Raw genomic sequence first — 22,055 nt, 5'->3', positions numbered from 1 at the left:
AATACTATTAAAAAATAGATAACACAGTCACAACAGAGACAGAAACATGAAGAATGCTTTTATTAGTAGTCTCTTTCTTTATTGGGTAAACTACATGTCACTCAAGTTCTTTCCAATCCTTAAAGTCTGTTTCCCCTCCCTATTTAAACTCTTCTTTCCCCAGGCCACGCCTCGTTCAAGCCTTCCCCTTTTCAAAGCCTGCCCCTCGCGTCGGAATTGGCGGATGCTGTGGAAACAGTTTCTCCCCTGCACGCTGGTTGGCCTACCGGCGCAGCAAGGTTTGCCTCCGTCGTTCCCGATTGGCTGCCTCGTTAGAGGCTCCGCCCCGATCGCGCCGTGAGGAGGGGATCGGGGCTGGGCCGAGGGTCCCGGCCGCCCCCCTACCTTCCCTCCCACCGCACCCAGTTTAGGTTCCAGGGTAGCGGCGCGATGGCGGCGGCGGCGGCGACGACAGCGGGCTCGCTGGGGTCCGGGTCAGGGCCCGGGGGGGCGGCCAGTAATGCTTTCCCCCCGATGGGCACTTGCGCGGCGGCATCGGGGGTCTCTGGGGGGCTCGGGCCGGTCCCGGTGCCCATGAACCTCTTCGCCACCTGGGAAATCGACCGCTCAGCGCCCAGCTGCGTGCCCAGGTAAGATGGGCGGGATCCGGCGGGGGTCCTCACATCAGGGGAGGAAGGGATGTGCGGCGCGGGGTCCGGGAAGGGGATGGATGCAGAGGAGAAGCCGGGCCGTGGCGGGCTTCACGAGGGGATATGGACATGCTATGGAGGCGTGGCGCGGTGCGGCGCTGACATAACGGGGTGCTGGAAAGCAGGTGGAGGAGAAATGGGAAGAGCATCATCTCCGTGGGATAAGTGGGAAGCAGAGATGCAGCAGACGTGGATTGGGTGGGGTAGATATTAGGTGTGAACTCCGGGGGCACGCCTCCAGGGCTTTTCCTTTAACACACATACACTCACACATACACACCCCACCGGGAAAAAGAATGTGCACGTTGTATCTGCCCAATGGAAAGCTGAAGCTTCCTTCTGATTTCTTGAGGTCCTTCAGGAAGTTTGGGTAGGGATGGGTCTCTGTCTAGGTAGGAAGACAGCACCCTGGTTTGGTATAGCCTTCTTCAGAGCTTAGTGTCTTTTATATACTCTAGACTCCCCCTTCTATAGATGATGGGAAGTGCAGTTGAACATATCTGGGAAGAGCACCATGTGGGAACTCTATGTGAGAAGTGAATAGTTTGGGTATTTTTAATCAGTTGCTTTGTCTCGAAGAGAGTTCATGGATTCCTGCCTTGGATTCCAATGAAAGTGAGAGAATCCTGACTCTAAATAGACTGAGTGGTGATATTTGGCCCGGAATTATTTCAAAGACAAAATAACAGTGTGGATGAGCAGTTGGGCTTTGTGATAGTCCATTCAATGTTGGCTTATATTTCTCAGCTCTTTGTCAGAGCAGCTGTCCCAAAAATCTGGTAGCAGACAATAACATTTTAAGGGTTAGGGTACAAGAACCTTGATTTGAATATAGAAGCATTTTGAAAATGTCTCTTATATTCAGTATTGATCTTAACTCCATTCCATTTTCCTTATGATTCCCTAATAATCTGCTTTAAATTGCCTTTTCCTAACTTTTATGCAAGACTACAGTCTTAGATATTCTTGCCCAAGGAACACATGCTGCTAATAAACATCAATGTAAAGTATGTAGGGTGAGGGAGATGATATCACTGCAATAATTCTCACATGTTCATACAGTTAATTTTGCCCCGCATATTCTATTTTTGTATTGGTTACTGGGATTTATTCACACCTACTTGTGCTTCCTTATTGATATGAAGTGGGCCCTCATATCAATAAAGTTGGCTGCTTACAGGAGAAAAAATGTTTTCATAAATGTTAATTGGTTCAGTTTGCCAGAAAGAGAAAAAAATGACATCTCTATCTTGGCTTTCTCCAAAGAGGTTTCAACAGAAAGAGGTTTACCTCAGCATGTGTTAACATAAAACGCATTAGACACACCTAAGTCTGCATTGGGGAACTAGGGTTGTCAGGTTGCTTGGCTATTAGCTTGAGAGGCAGCAACTGTTGTGGCTGTTCTGAGATCAGCTATATGCACATGAGGGATTTATTTGGATGATTTAGCATTATTTCATTATATTAAAGCATAGCTACAAGTCTGCTTGAGTTGTCCATAGCTGTACTATATTTGTTGTAAAAGAGTCGCAAACTGGACAAGGTGCACCTGACTTTAGAGGAAGTAGCCTGTATAAATCTGTTGAAAAAGTGGAATCTTGTGTTTCTCTTGGATAGGTATATGCAAGTTGGCTATTCTTAATGATACACAGAAGAAGTTTTCTTCTTCCATATTGTTTGGTATTAACTAGACACATTTTTGGAGGAAACAAGTGACAAAGAATGTTTTGTATAGTAATAATACCGATAACAATGACAACAACAACAAATTTGATGAGACGGAGATGAGTGAGAAAGGACTAAGGGGGTAAACAAGTGCTCATGTACATGCAGAAGACTACTAAGGCAAGCTGCTGCTGAAAGGGTTTGTGTATCCATGGGCTCCGTGTCATTCCATGGCAACTGATGGCAACTGTCTCTAAGCAAAAGAAATCATGACTTGGAATCCTGCTTGTAATAGCAATGTGAATTGTTATACTTTTGACTTGCTTTTCAGCCAGTATGTCCTGTTTTGCAATTTCCTTTTTTTACAAAGGAAATAGATACTTTTTTCTTTCTTTTTATTAATATGTTGTTTGCTTTGTTACTGTCTTTGTTAAGAGAATTAAAGTCATGAAAAGTAGAAAAAAAAACCCAAGAAGATATCTGTCTAAAAGCTTCGTTATTCAACACTGCTCCAGCTTCTTTAAACTTCTCAAGCTTCTGGGAAAGATGTGAGGCCCTTGTAGATTAATTTAGCCCAGTTTTGGACAAGCAATTTATTTACATGCATGTACTTTATAAATATTTGATTATTATTTGGTTATGGTATTTATAATTTGTGCTTTCATTAATGGATCTGGAAAGTGCATGTTTGAGCCTCATTGCTGTAGTTTCAGTGAACAGTCTATACTTGGTGAAATAGCTGTTCCCATTTCTGCAGCAGTTGACCTGTTTGGCAGGTAAAACATGTGTCACAACATAAATCTGTATGCTTATTGTCTTGTCCCAATATTTGGAACAATAGGAGATTTCTCTAAACTGTTATCCTCCAAATATATTGGGATCACAGGAAACCTAGATGTTACCAGAGAGAAATCCAAGCTTGAGAACTGGGTCTGCTTTTTGCAGAAGATTGAAGACATTGTTTACCACTAAGCTGATGCCTAAGCAGCTGACTTCTTACAATGTGTCCTCTTTCTTGTTGTTGTTGAAAGATACAATGATAAGTTGCTTTGAATTGTACATGAGAACAGATTCCTTTTTATCGTGGTTGGTAAATGAGTCTTTTCTTGGCTTTGTTGGTCCTTTCTGTCCAATCTTTTGTGATCAAATTATATTTGTTTGTTTTGTTTTATCAGGTGCTATTTCAGTGCTTGAATTAACACAAACTGTGATGTTTGAAATACAGATATATTGGAGCACTTCAGGTTGCTTAGAAACAGGAAAAAAAGAAGATCAAGAAAGAGTAGGGAGTGTCATTTTTTTTCCAGAGAAGGCAATCTTTTCTGCAGTCCAAGACAAAAGCCAATATTAAGTGGCCTGTTGAGATGATCCAAACACCATGGAGGAAAACATCTTTATTCATCCTTGCATAACATGAAAGCACATCCTTCTACCATTTGCTTCCCTCTAAAAGCTCAGTATTGGAATCATTACTTAAACTTTTGCAGAGACATTCAGAAGAGGTCAGAGTTATATTGAGAATGAAAATGGAGATGTAGTCAGAAATCCTCTTTATATTGTGGGACACATAAGTATGTAGACTAATAAAATTTTGGGAACATGAATGAAAGGAACTTGTGGGGAAGGGTCAATTGTTTTGAGGTTGTCCACAAAGTATGTGATACTGTTAATCCAGTCTGGCATTATATAATGCTGGAATTTCCCAGCATCTTGTTATCCAATCCTTCATCTGGACAGTTTGGAGACTTTCCTGAGTCTTTTATTCAACATGGGCATTTTCTTGTTGTGGAATGATCCAGAGTTATGGATGGATGGAGCTGGTCATTTATGATCTATGTGAGTTTTCCGTGTCTTCTTTCATTAGCCCTCTTCCTGTATTAATCTGCATTTTTAATTTTTTTAATAAAATCTCTGACAGTTCAAAGACATTAATGTATAAAGCTGAAAACTGCAACACGTCATTCGGAGAAATGTTGAATTGTTAGGATAATTGTGTTCTACTATGCATAGTTAGGAATGTGTGGGTTACATTAGTATGCTTTCAAAATGAGGACCTAATTTAATTCAATTTTTTGTCTGTAGCTCATATGATACATAGCTACTCAAAAAGATCATTGGATGTAGAATAATATTTAATGACTATTACTAGTGAAGGTTCCAAAATATTACTCTAAAGTTCTTTTATAGAAAGATAGATGAGCAAGTGCTGAAATTTCAAGCTATTTTTTAGCTTAATATAGAAAGCAGTATATATTGTTTGTAGGAATGTGGATAAGTTTATTCAATTGTCACTTGAACATAAAGTTATCCAATTCATATATCTCCAACTAGCAAGCTATAGCACAATTATCCATCACATTTTAGCATATTTCTGCATTTCATGGTACACTTTTCCAGGAGAAAAAGTGCACAAAATCCTTATGGTAAAAGTACCACACATTTGCAAAAGGAATATCAAAACTACAACTATTAATAGATATTAGAAAAATTGCATGGGGAAATACTTTATATTATGATAAATGTGTAAAAACTACAATTTTGTGACCAAAGCTAAGGTAATATATGAAAAGCATAACTTAATGAATGAAATGAAAGAAAAAAGGTATGTTCTGAATCTATGAAAATAAGAAAAGGATTAATAATTAAGGTGCTCTGCTCTTGAGTGGAGTTGATGAATTTATGAAAAGTCAAGATGTACATTTAATTATGAATGAAAAACTGAAATATTATCAGAAACTAAGGATTGATAGATAACCTAGATTAACTATGCATATGAACTTGGGAAATCAAAAGTGTGGGTTAGCTGTATGTTATGCTCAGGTGAATAGTGTAATAGAAAGATTTTTTGGGAAAAGCAATCAATATTTTGAGCAAATACATGAATAGATGGTTGATAATAAGATGAGAATAGTACAGGGAACATGATTAAACTCTATGAAGACTTAAAAATTAATTAGAATGAACGTTGGTAAATATCTGCTTAGAAAAAGGATTCTCTCAAATATATGGTTTAAACACAGATCTATTAATATGACAGGAATGAATATAAATCCAAATGCATGATTGATTTGATAATTTAATCATGAAAAATTAGAGAATAAATAAAAAATGGAATGTGGAAAATGCCTGGGAAAGGGGAAAATAATTATGTAATAGTGTCACAGATTGTGTTGCGTTATGCTAATTGGAAATATATAAAAGGATGCTTCATGGAGTGATGAAAAAGGCATAAAATTATTGCTGAAGAAAAGGTGAACAAAATATGTTGGCTAATATATAGCCAAAATATAGTTTCAAAGAATATAGTCAAAGCAAGGAATAGTTAAGATTACACTCTGATTTTGATGGAAAAAAATTACTGGATAAATTATTCTCTTGTGAGGGGAAACATGAATAAAGATAAGTATATAATTTTGGATGAAATTGAAGTGAAGGAATGCTGGAAGGAGTGTTGTAGACCTCTGTATTGGAATGTTGTGATATTTTAAAAAGAATTGAAATGAATGCCATGAAGATACTGATTAAATGCTATGAAAATGGTAAGGCTACAGGTGCAGATGGTTTAACTGAAGAAATTCTAAAACTAGGATGTAGTTTTCCTATAGGATAGCCATGAAATTTGTTCAATGTGTGAGAACATTGAATCTGTTGAAGTTGAAGAATGCCATTATTGTTCCCCGTACACAATTTAAAGTCAGCAAGAATGAATGCAATAATTACAGTGGGGTTAGTTTCTTAAGTATGCCTAGGAAGGTGTTTGGCAAGCTTCTTGTGGAAAGAGTACAAGAAATGGGAAAAATTGGAGAAAACAGCCTGTATTTTGTTTTTGTTCTTCCTCATATCCATTGAGACATTGTGAGTGTAATACATAGTTGTATATGTCCATAGGAATATTAAAGTTAAATGCCATAGGGATGAGATACTTATGTGTCTGTGGTAAAACATGATGTATGTTTCAGAATGAATGGATGCTGAATAAATGCAAACAGAATGGCAGTTGAAAGCATTATGCTGGATGCACACGATGAAATCCCCAGAAAGGACAGGCAGCCATAAATGAAGCAGTGTGTGAACATTGTGAAAGAAAAAAGTACTTTTCTAATACAGAAATGCTGAGGTACAACAAAAAGTGTACTAAACTAGTTTTATCTATTTTTAAAAAAAATATTGTGCCTTTGATTTCTTAGATTTAGTATTTAGCCCAGAGTCCTTGAGAGTTGAGAGACATACAAGTTTAATTATTATTTATTATTCCTTTTCTGTGCTATGCATATTGCTTATCCCAAAAAGGAATAGAATGATACATATGTAAGTGTGTCTTTCATATTTCAGATTATAGTCCTCAGCAGTTTTGATAGAATCTTGATTTTCAGCATTGAATAATTTTCTGGTGGCAACAGGTAAGAGAGGTATATCTCCGTTTATTTGAATAGTAAGTACTCCTGAGGAAGTTTTTTTAAAAAACAATCAGTCATTTTGCTTAAATATGGGCAATGAGTGGCCAGGTGGCTGTAATTGGTTTTCTCATTTTTTTCTGAATCTGGTGACTTCTTTTTTGCTGCTACAACAATTTTGTCCTGAACACTTTTGTTCAAATATTGTTGGAATTCCTTTGTTTGTAAGCTTTCTTATGATATTTTTAAAAATATAACTCATTCCAAGCTCTGCCTGTAAGTGAATTTTGGGGAGCATAAATATTCAGCTCACCTGAATGTCTTAAGTATAGATAGAAGGAAGGTGTTTGACCAGAATTTAGCACTGTTTATAGAACTATAATTCCAATATCCAACATTACCAAATACTATATGGTCCTTATCTAAATGCTTACCGTATATCACTGTTGCCAATTAATGGAAAGAATGTTCAGATGATAATATTTGATATATTTCAATTTACTGTATTTTCTTGACTGGGTTGTACTAAACTGCAGTGTAGCAATCTCATTTTTACATGATTGGACAGTGAATAAACTATTACCTTTTTAGGGAAGTAATCATACTTTAATTAAACTGTTGACTTGGTATTATGTGCACAGAACCTAATCCTTCTTTGATTTTCTGGCTTATTCTGCTTTGTTTTTTAATATTCTGCCAAAGATCCTGAGGAGTTTCAGAATTTCAGATTTAAGACAACCTAAACAAAAGAGGGGAAACAAACTAGGAATTAGCAAGTAATCCATGAATACTTTGCTTGCCTACAAAACTGAGTTAGGCAGGTTTCTAATTTGTTCAACATATTGCGATCAAACAAGCCATGCTTAATGTGTTGCTCTGGAAGAAATCAACTGTCAACTGACTTGAATTCATCAGTGTTGTTACAAAACCTTGGCATTTGTCTTTCAAGATCGTTCATAGGCCTTTTATTAAATGCATCCAGATTTTTCTCCAAACAATTCTCTGTGAAGGAAAGGGTCAGCTTAGCCACAGTGTATTTTTTGGAGTATAAGATGCACTGGAGTATAAGACGCACCAAGGTTTTGAAGAGGCTTTTTTTAAAAAAAAAAGTAGGTAGGTAGGTAGAGGAATAGAGAGGGAGAGAAGGTAGGTAGGGAGAGAGAGTGTGTAGGTAGGCAGGTAGGTAGAGGGATAGAGAGAGGTAGAGAGAGAAATACAGTAGATAGGTAGGGAGAGAGAGAGAGTAGGTAAGTTGGTAGGTAGAGGGAGGGAGGGAGGGAGAGAGAGGGAGAGAGAGAGAGAGAGAGAGAGAGAGAGAAATACAGTAGGTAGGTAGGGAGAGAGAGTATGTAGGTAGGTAGATGTTTCCAGGTGTATTTATTCATGTGCTGGAGAAGAAATCGCTGACAATCTGCAGCACCTAAGACTTTGTTTCTGCTGGCACAGCACTTGATCAATGTAATTCTCATCAATCAATTAAAGAGCTTTCCGAAAGGGGACGGAGTTTTTGCACTCTGCAAACCTCCCAAAAAGGGCCTGTTTCCCCTCCAAAAAGACATGAGTAGCCTTGGGGGGGAGGGCTTGCAGAGTGCTCCTGGGGGGTGGGGATGGGCAAAAACGAGCAAAAAAAGGCCTGTTCTTTGTCAAAAAAATTGAATGCATAGCCTTATGGAGGCTTATAGAGTTGCTCCTGGAAACTGGGGCGGCAAAATTGAGCAACAAATGGCCTGTTTTTTGCTCATTTCTGCCCTCCCCAGCACCCAGGAGCTCTCTGAAAGCCTCCATAAGGCTCTGCATGGCCATTTTTGTGAAGGGGCGGGGTTTTTTGGGACAAAAAATGCTGTATTCAGTGTATAAGACACGTCCAGATTTTCAACCTCTTTTTTGAGGAAAAAAGATGCGTGTTATATTCCAAAAAATACGGTACATTTGCTAAGAACATAGCAAATAAAAAAAACTATTGAAAGTGAAGCAACTTGTGAATTGCAAATGGATGGTGTCATCTTAGGTTTGGATGCCTTTGAAGATTATTTACCTGGTGAATGTAATTCTTATTGTAATGTTTAAGCAGAGCTTCTTTTCCTATTTCAGCATTTGCTTCCTTTTATTATTCTTTGTTGCCATTTCTGCTGGAAAGAGAGAGTTAAATGCATGTATTGCTTTGCTTGTATTCCCCCCCCCCCCTTTTAAACTCTTCTTTATTTGAGGAGATTTCCTAAATTCTAGATTCTCTACTTTCTGGGTAAAAATGATAGATAGTATAGTTAAGTACTATTATTGGCTGATGTATCAGTTTCAGATCCACTAAATTGCAATGTAGTTTTCTGTCTGGCTCTTCCCCCATATCCCTTTTTCAGTTCCTGGTGTTTCTGGTATTTATTGTTTCTAGTCCTTCATTTTCTTCTCATCCTGTCCAGAATATAAGGAGTGAATATTAAAGTAAGCGTCTCATGACAGAGAAACTTAGTTCAATGTTAAAGCTTGCTACAAGCCAGTTATTTTACCTGTGACCACACATTAACACGTCAGATGTGGATCAGGGATTGGTGGACAGATAAAGTATAAATAATATTCAGAGGCAGAGGACTATTAAAAACCTATTGTATTTTAATTAGCTATCACACACAGTCACACTCCACTAGCTGGTATACCTTATACAGGTAGTCCTTGCCTTACAACAGTTCATTTAGTGACCGTTCAAAGTAACAACAGCACTGAGAATAATGACTAATGACCATTTTTCACAGTTACGACATTTGCAATATCCTCTTGTTCATGTGATCAAAATTCATATCCTTGGCAAGTGGTTCATATTTCTGACCGTTGCTGTGTCCCAAGGTCGTGATCATGTGATCCCCCTTTGCACCTTTCTGACAGGCAAAATCAGTGGGGAAGCCAGATTCATTTAACAACTAAGGCAAGGAAAGTCATAAAATGGGGCAAAATTCACTTAACAAATCTCACTTAACAACAAAAATGTTGGGCTCAATTGTAGTCGTAAGTCGAGGACTACCTATGTTGAAGAAAACTCATAGGCTAAGAAATATAGTTGGTCTTTTTGGAAAATTATGATTCTCATATTTTGTATGGTCATTTTCCAGGTGGAGTATCATTAAATATACTGAGGAATGGATATAAGAAACACCATTGTGATATCTTTCCTTACACCAAAGGATATTATCCTTAATTTCAGAAAATTATTCAAAGAACATGAATGTTAGTGTGGCTACAAACTGGAGTGGTTGTTGTTGTTCTTAGTTGCGAAGTCGTGTCCGACCCATTGTGACTCCATGGACAATGTTCCTCCAGGCTTTCCTGTCCTCTATCCTTACGCCTACTGCTTTTGTGACTCCATCCAGCCACCTCTGTCGTCCCTTTCTTCTTTTGCTCTCAAACTTTCTCAGCATTAGGCTCTTCTCCAGTGAGTCCTCTCACTCCAGTGAGATTGGTTGACTTAGATGCAATTTTCAATCTTTGAGTAACCCAAAAGATTTGCAGCATTATTTTGAAGGGAAAGAGGGATTTCATCCTGAGGTTTTTAGAAGTTGTTTTTAAAATATTTTAAAATCCACTGGATCCGAGTGTGTTAAAAAATATACTGCTGGGAAAGGCCCTTGGAGAAATGCCATCTTTCTCAAACATGCTTGCATTCCTCCATTATTTTCTCCTCTCCCCCGCCCGCTCTCATTCAAAGTAGTATGCATGGTAGGTGTAAGTACCGGTAGATTAGGTTGACACATTTGTAGAAATGAACAAAACCCTCACTAGACACAAAACTCAACACTCTTAAAAACTGTGAGATGCCATATTTTAGTACAGAAAGTTATGTCGCAAAAATAAATATTTCAGGAATTAGGAAGTAGAGAACAGAAAGCTGTAAGGATGTACTGTGACCATAAACAGAAAGTTCTGCTGACTGTGGAGTTGAAAAGCAGAAATTGTCTTTGGTTCCTTTTAACAGTGTTAATGGGTGGGAGGGAATGTTGAGAATCATTTAAAAGATGAGGGGGATTACATTAACATGACTTCATTGTTACATTGAGCTCTATTCTTGTTAAAGGCATTAAAAACTTTGTATTCAGAAATGGGCACAAAGGAAGAAGGGTTGGTGGATGCCAGGAAACTATGAATCTGTGTGATTTTTTTTATCATATGAATCAACCCCTTCTTTAGAATGTCTTAGGTTTTTTAAAAAATGGACTAAAATCCCATCTAACCTTATACAGGTAGTCCTCAACATGGTCACAATTGAGCCCACAATTTATGTTGCTAAGTGAGAAATTTTTAAGTGAATTTTGCCCCATTTGACAGAGTTTCTTGTCATATTGGTTAAGTGAATCACTGCAGTTGTTAAATTAGTAACGTGTCAGCATTCCAAATATCATCCAAAATTAAATCAGAGTCCAAGGCAGAACTTTGCTCAAACTTCCAATTTATTAAGAGAGACATGTTGGTACATCTGTGGAAACCTGAATCTGAAAGCTTCCTGGGTTTCCCACCCAGTTGAAATTTCATGATCTTGCCCCACACTCACAAGTCCATCACATGGTCCAATCTTCCACTGCCATGCTGGCATTTCCATCCATCTAGTTCCGGTCAGGTGCAGAGGTGGGGAGAGAAAGAATGACCTTGGGCTTCTAGAAAGGAATGTTTTATTTTGACAACAAATTATACTCCTTACTATTCCCCCTCCCAATTACCCCACTAATGAAACAGCATAGTAAAATAATAGAGAGTGTGGCAGGTCAAAGATCTTAAAAGGAACCAGCTGCAGGCCTGACAACATGATTGTTAAGTAAATCTGGTTTCCCCATTGACTTTCCTTGTCAGAAGGTTGCAAAAGGGGATGACCTGGCTCTGGGCTACGGCAACGGTCATAAATGTGGGTCAACCATCCAAATGTAAATCACATAACCATGAGGATGCTGCAATGGTCATAAGTGTGAAAAATGGTCAGAAGCCCCTTTTTTCAGTGCTGTTGTAACTTCTAATGGTTACTAAGCGAACTGTTGTAAGTCAGGGACTACCCCTACTTTCCGTATTTCTCCTTCATTCTGTCTAGAGGTGCCCATCCCACAAAAGTTTTCAGTCTCCCAGGTTAACCCACAAGACTCCAATTTTTGGGCCCAATCAACAAATTTGGAGTTTTGAGAAACAATTGAGAGCCATTGCAAAGTGATGCCATGGGATAATGCTAATTTACAAAATATCTGTTGTGGCACCTGCGGTCACTTGCAAAATACTCAATACTCATTTCATAGAAAAAGAATAATAGTAGAAAGCATATCATTACTCTGGACAAAAACCCTGAACAAAGAGCAGAACTGGAGTCAGATCCAAAAGAGAAAGAATGCCTTTGAATCAACATTTCTCTTGCTTATATAAGCAGGTTTGGGATTTTTGTTTTGTTTTGTTTTGGGTTGGTTTTTTGTTTTTTGTTTTGCTACACTCTGCAGCACAAAACACACACCAGAACTTCCATCTTCCTGAACACTCCCTTGGTATCCCTCCCATCCCTTTTAAACTGTCTTACACAGCTAGCATCTAGTATCTTAATATTGTCTTCGGTAAAACTGTCTTGCATTTTTCTTCATGGCCAGTATGAAAAAGAAGCCTACAAACCAAGCTAATCAAAAGAAGCAAACAAGAAGTTGACAACTATGCAAGCTTGGTGGTATGTGGAGTTATTTACAAAGCAATGTTACATTTTAAATGAAGAATAGTGGAAAAAAATAAATACAAAATGTATCTTCAGTCTAAAGAATGTATTGCATTAGAGGATTTATTAGAGATATATATTTAAACAACATTTTTCTCTCTCTTAATTGAATCATATAGCACCAGAAGATCTGAGAATTTTGTCCTTCTTTTCCTTTTTCCTCCTCCTCCTCCTCCTCCTCCTCCTCCTCCTCCTCCTCCTCTTCCTCCTCCTTCTCCTCCTCTTCCTCCTCCTTCTCCTCCTCTTCCTCTCCCCACAACTCGACAAATGCAGGGTTCTCTTTTTTTCAGATCAGCTAAGTGTTGATCTATTGGTTGCAACAAAATTGTCTGTCTAGAGAGAAAGTGATTGGCCCAAGTCACTCAGCTAAGGCTGTACTAGAGCTTGTAGTCTCCTGGTTTCTAGCCTGGTGCCTTAGCCACTGGACCAAACTGGCTCTTGATCTTTACAATCTGAGAATATTCAAAAGAATAAGGATTTTACTCCTATTGATTTTGTTTGTAAAAGTACCGTATTTTTCTGAAAAATGAAACGCACCGTTTTCCCTCAAAAAAAAGGCTGAAAATCTGTACACTGAATACAGCATTTTTTGCCTCCCAAAACACTGCCCCCTTCACCAAAATGGCTGTGCATAGCCTTTAGGAGGCTTTCAGAATGCTCCTGGGGGCTGGGGAGGAGAGAAATGAGCAAAAAACTGGTGAGTTTTTGCTCAATTCCCCCCCCCCCCCGGCCCCTAGGAGCACTCTATAAGCCTCCTAAAGATTATGCATGCTCTTTTTTTTGATAAAAAATGGGAATTGTATAGGACTGTGATGGCGAACCTATGACAAAGTGGCATGTGAAGCCATGTCGCCCGGCATATACGACCTTGCCTGTTTGTCTTCCAGGTTTCTGGTGCGCATGTGCACACGATGATCAGCTGTCCTTTCGCGTATGACAGAAAACCGGCCTGTGCATGCTTGCCAGCAGCTGATCGTCGGGCGTGCAGGCATGCTAGAACCTGAAAGTTCGGCTTTTCCGGAGCACGTTTCCAAGGAGCGCGGGCATACTTGGGCGACATTTCTGTATGACCTTTTTGGAACTTGGTGCTGAAAAGGTTCGCCATCAGTGGTATATGTTCATGTGCTGAATAGTCATCAATAGGAGGATGAAATTTATCCGTCCTTTTCATTAAATGAAGCAATGGGTATCCAAGGTTTGAATACATTAGAGTTGCAAACAGCCAAAAAATTGAAGAAAAAATGAAACAGTCCAGATAAGTGGTATTCTTGAAAAACTACACTTATCTTGAAAGACCTGCAATCTTGTTTACTTCTGTACCCATCACTGACATAGGAGACATGAAGCCTTGGTGACTAAGACTATATTTTTATCAACTTGATATACTAGCAGCAACAGAATATCAGTATATTTCAGAGTAGGGATAACTAGACTGATATAGCCTGTTGTACATGCTTTGGCGAGCTCTCAATTGCATTACTGCGATCCTTGCATATGTGTAGAAATTAGTTCAGAAGGGAATTGTGAAGCTAATCAAGATTGCCAATACGATAAAACTACCATTTTGATTTGATGCTGCTTTTAAATCCATTCTCAAGAATTGCCTTAGCGTAGAATTGTTTTCATGTGGGGATTAAAATGTTTTTAGCAATCTTGTAATTCTCTCAGGGTCATTCAGATGAAGAGAGGTGGAAGCTAACTTCTTATGCATATTACTGTATTACTAGGTTTATATTTTGCTTTATGACATTTTTTGGTAAATAGGCCCCTGGCCAAATTCATATATAATGTTAAGTCATAAATCATGATTTACATACCACAATAGCAAGTTCATACAACATTTCTAACTAAATGAAAATCACAAAATGGCTTAATGTAACGTGTGATCTTAGCTAATGAATCTTGGATTGTGCACTATAGCTATGAATACTTGCAAATGTCTCCTTGGCAGCCCAATTTGAATTTTCTCTCTGTAGTATTTTGATTCAAGTACATTTTCACAGCATGAAGGTGTTAACACATTAGAAGACATTCTTTAAAAGACAGTTTGCTTTTGTAGTGTAAAATTTGCCAATAATTCAACATTACAAATCTAGCAAATGCAAAGGAGTTCCATTATAAATACAGAAATCTTAATAGGTTTCTCGGAATCCTCGTGAACTCAACTGCTTCCTCATATTGCAATGCGATCGACAGTTATATATACTTGAATGTGGAATCTGGTTTTGCTAATAGTTTTATCACTTTGCTCATATTTAATTCAGCTTTATTCCCTGCAAAAATAACACATGTATATTTTTAATAATTAATCATCTATTAATTAGTTTTGGCAATACCTATTTTTAAAGATTTACTCTAATTACATAGGAGGAAGAACCTTTTTAATAACTTAAGGGAGAAAAGCCAATTTATGCCTTTTGGCAGCCGATTTCTCCTTCAAAGTCACAGCTTAGTTTCCTTCAAAGGTGCAGCTAGTTCTCACTTTCATTCTGAAGGAGAAAGGTGCATTTGTCTTCAATATGCATAGCATTAATGTGGCATGAGCTCTTCCAAAGAAGTCCTATTCCCCTCCATTTTTGTCTCCATCTTCACTTAAAAGGGAAGAAGAAAGCCTCATCCACTTTTATGCTTGTCCGAATGCCAGATTTTACACTTGTTATGTCAGACTGCAGTTTTTGCGCATGGTGCTTTAAAAGGAAGTGCAGTTTCACCCCTAGAGGCCCTGAAGAGCTGGGAGTTGCCCTCTTGGAAAAGGTCAGTTATCTCATCCATTCCAGGACTGCACAGGGTGTGTATTTGTGAACTAATCATTGCATCTCAGTCATTAAATGTAAGCCTTCGCTTGCAAATGCAACTAGTCAAAAAGAGCTGCTTGTCGAATTTTTACAGTGCCTATAGTTTGAAAGGGCCCTTGCTCTCACACAAATGTGTGGGGATAACATCTGTGAGGACTTTTCTCCAACTTTAGTGGACTGACTCAGCCTGGAGAAGATTCTGAAGATTCCCAGCCCTTTTTCAGTAGATAGACTGATTCTCCCATGCTTTTTTTGTCTTTTTAATGGAAAACTGAGGTTTATTTAATTTTATTTAAAAGCAGAAATGGACAAGTTATGTAATCTTGGACCACATAAAGCACTTGTCTTGTTCAGTGTAGTGTGTGAATGGTCAGTTCAAATATCCAGCACGAATGATATTTCTCTTCCCACTTCAGGCCAGTGGATCTCGGGAAGGATGTGATTCTAGCCCCAGTTGCTCTTTACCTCCACCAGCTAAATTACTTCCTGAAGCACAGGCAGCATATTTTAAATACCAGTTGCTGAGGAGATCTATTATCCTCTTGTTGCTCTTTATGAGCTTCCCAAATACTATGTGTGGTAAAGAATTCTGGACCAAGTGAGCATTTGGCTTGATCTCATAGGAGAGTTTATGTTTATTCTGAAAGACGAAAACTGTAGATGAAGCCAACATAATTTAATATGCATTTATATTTATTCTGCTATTCAACTTGAAAAGCTCTTCAAAGCAGCTTTGTAGATTAATAAGCATGAACTACTGGAACCACAGACTTCCAATACTCAGCACAAGAGGAAAAAGAAATAGTAAAAGGAAACTTGAAGACAAATATTTAATTTTAAGGTTATTATAACTAGCTAAGAAAGAATTACATTGTTCACAGTTCTGAAACAGGCCCCTGAAAAATAGCTTGGCCTTCCTAAAAAACTGAGATAGAGTTCTTGACTTTAGAATCATAGAAGTTTCAGTTCTTCACCACTGAGCCCAACTATCTGCTTTAGGAATGAAAATTAAAACATACATCTTTAACTGCTTTTTAAAATAATAAGAAAAAGAGAAAAACAAAAGACGAAGAACACAAAAATACATATATGATAATATATAATTGTACTACAAATGAGTATACACACATATATAGATATCTATACATACTTACACGGGTGTGGTGGCTCAGTGGCTAAGATGCTGAGCTTGTCGATCACAAAGGTCGGCAGTTCGGCAGTTTGGATCCATAGCGCCGTGTAACTGAGTGAGCTCCCGTTACTTATCCCAGCTTCTGCCAACCTAGCAGTTTGAAAGCACATAAAAATGCAAGTAGAAAAAATAGGAACCACCTTTGATGGGAAGGTAACAGTGTTCCGTGCGCCTTTGGCATTTAGTCATACCAGCCACATGACCATGGAGACATCTTCGGATAGCGCTGGCTCTTCGGCTTTGAAATGGAGATGAGCACCATCCCCTAGAGTCAGGAATGACTAACACATATGCGTGAGGAGATCCTTTACCTTTACCTATACATACAAAATGTTTCCATTAAAAATATAGAATTTACTGTAATGACATATAATTTATATTTTGTTTTTTCTGTTGTATTTTTTGCTTATTTTCTTTTTTATTATGTGTGCATTTTTGTATTTTGTATCTTGTGTTTTTTTCCTTTCTCTGAAAATTAAAGCATGCCTGCCAGGCCATTGTCTCCCCTTCAGTTGCATACATCCAGTGAAGGGGAGCATTAAATTATGTATTGGACACTTCATTTCATTTTGTTATCTTCAGCCTATTCTCTAGTCTAGCCTGTCAAAATCCGTGTTTTATGTCATGTATAAATTAGATACCTTTTACCTTTTCCTCATTGTTAATTGAAATGTTGAAGAGTACCGGCCAGGACTAAGGTTTGTCACACCTCATTGGATACCTCCCTTCAGTTTGATGAAGATCTACAGTGATCCCTCTATTGATAAGTGCAGTTTCTGAGCCTTCTGTCAATTGTAAGAAATCAAGAGCCAGGATAGAGTTCAAAAGCACTGCAAGTTTATTCCATGCAACGTATATATAAGATTCTGATTCAGTCAGGGCAAATTGGCGCCAGATAAAAGTCATCAGACTTCAGGGGTGATTGGATAGGTACTCCAGACTGATGTTGCATTTGATCCGCCCTCTTGGGCTTCCCTAAATCTCTATGTGATATGCTATTTAATTGTCATGTTCTCCAGCCCACATTAACTTGACAATTGCAATGTCACAAAAAAATTCCCCATGTGTTACAGAAATCAAGATATATTATGTAAATATCATTTCCACAATGTATTAAATAAGTTGTCCAATCAAAAATTAAGATCAGATTAGCCTGGCAAGATTTGCCCTTGACAAATACATGCTATTTTCTGGGAATCTTGGCATTTTTTTCAGAATTTGATTACTGTATAATCTGCTGCGGAGTGTTTCTAAATATTAATTTCAGACCAAGTATTCTCTAATGTTGAAGGGCTTCTTTTGTACTTCTTTTAGAAGATGAAGGATATGGTTTGTCTTCCTCTAGTCATCTGGCATTTAATCTGTTCTCCAAGTTTTCTAAGAAATGATAGACCATTACTGGTAGGTAGTGTCTTCAAGATAGTAGGATACAGTTTGTTTGGCCCTGGAGATAGAAACTTGTTCAAAGTAATTAAATCTTCCCTGACTGCATGTTTCTGTCAGTTCCAAGCTTCAATTTTTTTTCTTTGTTTTATTCTGTTCTTCACAAGTGTATATATTATTGGAGATGACTGAGATGAAACGGGAATTAAATTTGCTGTTATAATTTTTTTTGCGTTTGAGCAGCTGGTACATGGCTTCTTTTCATCTTTTATACATATCTGAAGAAGCCTTTTTTTCTTGTCATTCTGCACCATTGTGGGTTTTAACGTTGCTGATGTTTCCTCTATAATTCAACCTAGATATGTACTAATATGCGTGAATGCACACATGCACATGCGCGCACACACACACACACACTTTGTGGTAACCCTCTTTTTATGCTCTATATGTGAATTTATTTTCCTACTTTTATTTTTTTTTCCTCAGTAGATTGTTGGCAATCATGCTTTTAGTTTTTTCAAGTTTTAGATGCTATAACTCAGCTTGAGCTCCTTTGCTCATTAGCTTCTCTTGTCTCCATTGGTGGTGTCCTACTTATTGCTGTGAGGATATTAACATCTTTTAAAGTCTTAAGATTTATATTTGACTCCACTGATCTTTTCCTCAGCGTTACGTGGTCATTTTCTCCTAGTTTATTTTCTACTACTTCCATTTTATCAACTAGGTCTTTTCTGGTGGACTGTATTACGTGAAAAATAAATGATTTTCATGTGCCTCTTTTCACTCTCTGATGGATAAAAGCATTGGCAAAGCAAATCAGGAATTCCCTGAGAAAACCATGTTTTGCAGAGTTTATTTCATAGATATTGGGTCAATTAAAGTATTCTCCATTATTATTACAAGCGCTGTTTGGTTTTGCAAGGCATCATATACCTGCTGTATTTTTGGAGTATAAGACGCACCTTTTTCCCTCAAAAAAGAGGCTGGAAATCTGGGTGCGTCTTATACACTGATTACAACATTTTTTGCTTCCCAAAGCCCTGCCCCTTCACCAAAATGGCTGTGCATACCCTTAAGGAGGCTTTCAGAGAGCTCCTGGGGGCTGGGGAGGGCAGAAATGAGCAAAAAAAGGCTGTTTTTTGCTCAATTTTGCCGCCCCAGCCCCCAGGAGCACTCTATAAGCCTCCATAAGGCTATGCATGTAATTTGTTTTGACGAAAAATGGGCCCGTTTTCACGAAAAATGGGCCATTTTTTGCTCATTTTTGCCCACCCAGGAGCACTCTGCAAACCCTCTCCAAGGCTATTCATGTCTTTTTTTGAAAAAAAGTGCCCGTTTTTGTGAAAAACAGACCATTTTCGGGAGGTTTGCAGAGTGCAAAAACTTTTTTTTTCCTTTTGGAAAGCTCTTTAACTGATTGATGAGAATTACATTTATCAAATGCTGTGCCAGCAGAAACACCTACCTATCTACTGTATTTCTGTCTGTCTCTATTTCTCTCTCTCTATCCACCTACCTACCAGAGGTGGGTTCCTACCAGTTCACACCTATTCGGTAGAACCGGTTCGTCAAATCTACCGAACCGGTTACACCAGTGGACCCGGAAAGCAGCCCACACCTACAGAAGAGGTTCCAAATTTTTTTGAAACCCACCACTGCTACCTACCTACCTACCTACACTCTCTCTCTCTCTCCCTACCTAGTTACTGTATTTCTCTCTCTCTCTCTCTCTCTCTCTCTTTCTATTTCTCTCTCCCTATCCCTCTACCTACCTACCTTCACTCTCTCTATCTCTGTCTATTTCTCTTTCTATATCCCTTTATCTACCTACCTAACTACTCTCTCTCTCTCCCTACCTACCTACTGTATTTCTTTCTCTCCCTGCCTATCCCTCTATCTACCTACCTACTTTTTAAAAAAGATTGCCTCTTCAAAACCTTGGTGCATCTTATACTCCAACAGCAGAAGTCAGTAATTTTCTATGGCAGCCCCTGTCCTGTGAAATAGCTCTCCCACTATTTAAGCAGGCAGTGTAAATGATGCTGTTCAGGAGAGCCCTTAATGGTTAGATCTTGTTGTTGGGAGATGGCTCTGTTTTACAGTTTTGCTAATTTAAGATATTGCTGTATGTTATTTTCCACTGTTGTTGTTTCTGGGATTGCAAGAGAAATGCAGCAGCAGAAAAATAAAATTAGAGTGTTGACTAAGGCCACAATTTTTCGTTGTGTAATTAAACAGGCTACATAATAGCAACTCACTTCCTTCCTCACATAGTGAACAGATCTTTAACTGATTCCCTTACTTTAAGAAAGGCTATTCCTTTTGGGGCCTGCAATTATTTTTAATTTATCAAGTTGTTGGGGCCTACTTTAGAGTGTTTCCAATCGCTATAGATCATGATTTGAAGACCCCCATGTTATATAAATGGTCCATCACTGAGATAACTTAGAACTGCTAAAACGTTGTTGGAAATAACTTCTCACCAATCTGGACATTGCAAGTAAGAGCAACAAGACTACTAGTGAATGAAACTAGCATTACCTCTTGAGGAGATAGTTTCTTGTTCTTCTTTATAAGGCAACCTAACTGGTAGAAACAGCAACAAATGGAGACGGTGTGGCCTGTTGTTGCTTTTCCTCTTCTGTGCAAGTCAGTTGTTTCAAGCAGCCTTCCACAGTGGTGTTAAGCATCTCTGACTTGCAATTTGGGGAATTGAAGTTCAGAACCTCAGGAGATCTCCAGACTGGGATAAGCTGACTCAGCTCCTCTTCCTATTATGTCCCAGCGCACAGCACTGGCAATTATGGTTTTGATGCATTAATATTTTATGTTAACTCTGAAAAATGAGGGGGCAAGAAATTTCAAGTGTTGACTTTAAAAATTAATCATAAAAGTAATTGGCAGAGTTGATTGACAATCTGATCTGAGCCCCATGCAATAAACTTGGGTGGTAAAAACTCCTAAATGTCTAGATGTTTGTTTTAGAATAAGGAAAGAAACGATGAACTCTATCTTTAATTATAGAACTGCTATCACACCTCCTGTAAAAATACAATATAGCCCTAATTAAAAGCTGTAAAATTTAAATTCTTGGAGTTAGGGATTTCCAGGAGTGGAACAGTGAGGAAGTGAGAAAAAACAATGTGAAAGCTACTATTCCTTGGAAGTACTTCAACAGTGATGATTGTAAAGTACTTGCTGTTTAATTTAGTAATAAATAAATTATAGGATTTGTGAATCCAGGCAAGAAAGCATGTCCTTAATAATAGAATTGCTAAGAGCAAATTATAGGTTAAATACTGAGTTTTTCAGTACTGCTCATTTGGTGAATATAGAAATGCTAAAGAAAAATGCAAATACATTTTTGATGATAGAGAAATTCAGTTTATGACTTGAGCTGTAACTAATTCATAAATTATAGTTGGTATACTGTTTTTCTGATTGATTATATCTTTTTTATATGCGCTACTTTCTTTCTATTTATTAGTCAATCAGAGCCATCAAAGAGTTGTGTGGCTTCAAAATTTGATAGGTAAACAAAAATAATAATGCAATGTTCTAGTTCAGGATTTGTCCAGATGGGGCAGCTCTTGAAAATCATCTGAAACCTTTGCTATATGTAGCATGCAGCAGTCCAGATAGCTAGAGGTGTGCCTCGATTAACCTATGTAACATTATAAGGTAAAGATTCCCCTCGCGCATATGTGCTAGTCGCTCTTGACTCTAGGGGGTGGTGCTCATCTCCGTTTCAAAGCCAAAAAGCCAGCGCTGTCCGAAGAAGTCTCCATAGTCATGTGGCTGGCATGACTAAACACCAAGGGCACAGAACGCAGTTACCTTCCCTCCAAAGCAGTTTCCTATTTTTCTACTTGCATTTGTATATGCTTTCGAACTACTAGGTTGGTAGAAGCTGGGACAAGTAATGGGAGCTCTCACTCCGTTATGCGGCGCTAGGGATTCAAACCACTGAACTGCTGACCTTTCTGATTGACAAGCTCAGCATCTTAGCCACTGAGCCACTACATTCTTTATAGGTGTATTAACTGTCAATCCACTTCTAGATACAATTCCAGTGCCAGTTGTCGTCATTAAAACTATACTTGACCCAGGGCCTGGATACCTTTGAAAGTACCTGCTCTGGGATTCCAAAAAGAGCTGAGATCTGCTAATGATCTCTTCCCTAAAGGAGTGCCATTGACTGGGGCTCCATAGCGGAGC

The 22,055-nt window shown here is 38.3% G+C and overlaps 1 protein-coding gene across 3 annotated transcripts in view; it reads left to right on the top strand.

Annotated features, from left to right (window-relative positions):
* Window positions 1-307: 307 nt before the first annotated feature.
* Window positions 308-22,055, top strand: part of LOC116507145 (phosphofurin acidic cluster sorting protein 2-like) — a 171,859-nt gene continuing 150,111 nt past the window's right edge. For 2 of the 3 annotated variants that reach the window (XM_032215094.1, XM_032215093.1), the window contains exon 1: window positions 308-629. In XM_032215094.1, the coding sequence (XP_032070985.1) occupies window positions 430-629 (200 nt within the window). In that variant the 5' untranslated portion in view covers window positions 308-429. The remainder of the gene's footprint in view (window positions 630-22,055) is intronic. The other variant, XM_032215095.1, reaches the window with a different exon arrangement.

This window comes from Thamnophis elegans, chromosome 4 (assembly GCF_009769535.1).
Source record: "Thamnophis elegans isolate rThaEle1 chromosome 4, rThaEle1.pri, whole genome shotgun sequence".
Lineage (NCBI taxonomy): Eukaryota > Metazoa > Chordata > Lepidosauria > Squamata > Colubridae > Thamnophis > Thamnophis elegans.
Note: the sequence above shows the minus strand (reverse complement) of the source record. Positions and strands in the feature narration are given on the sequence as shown.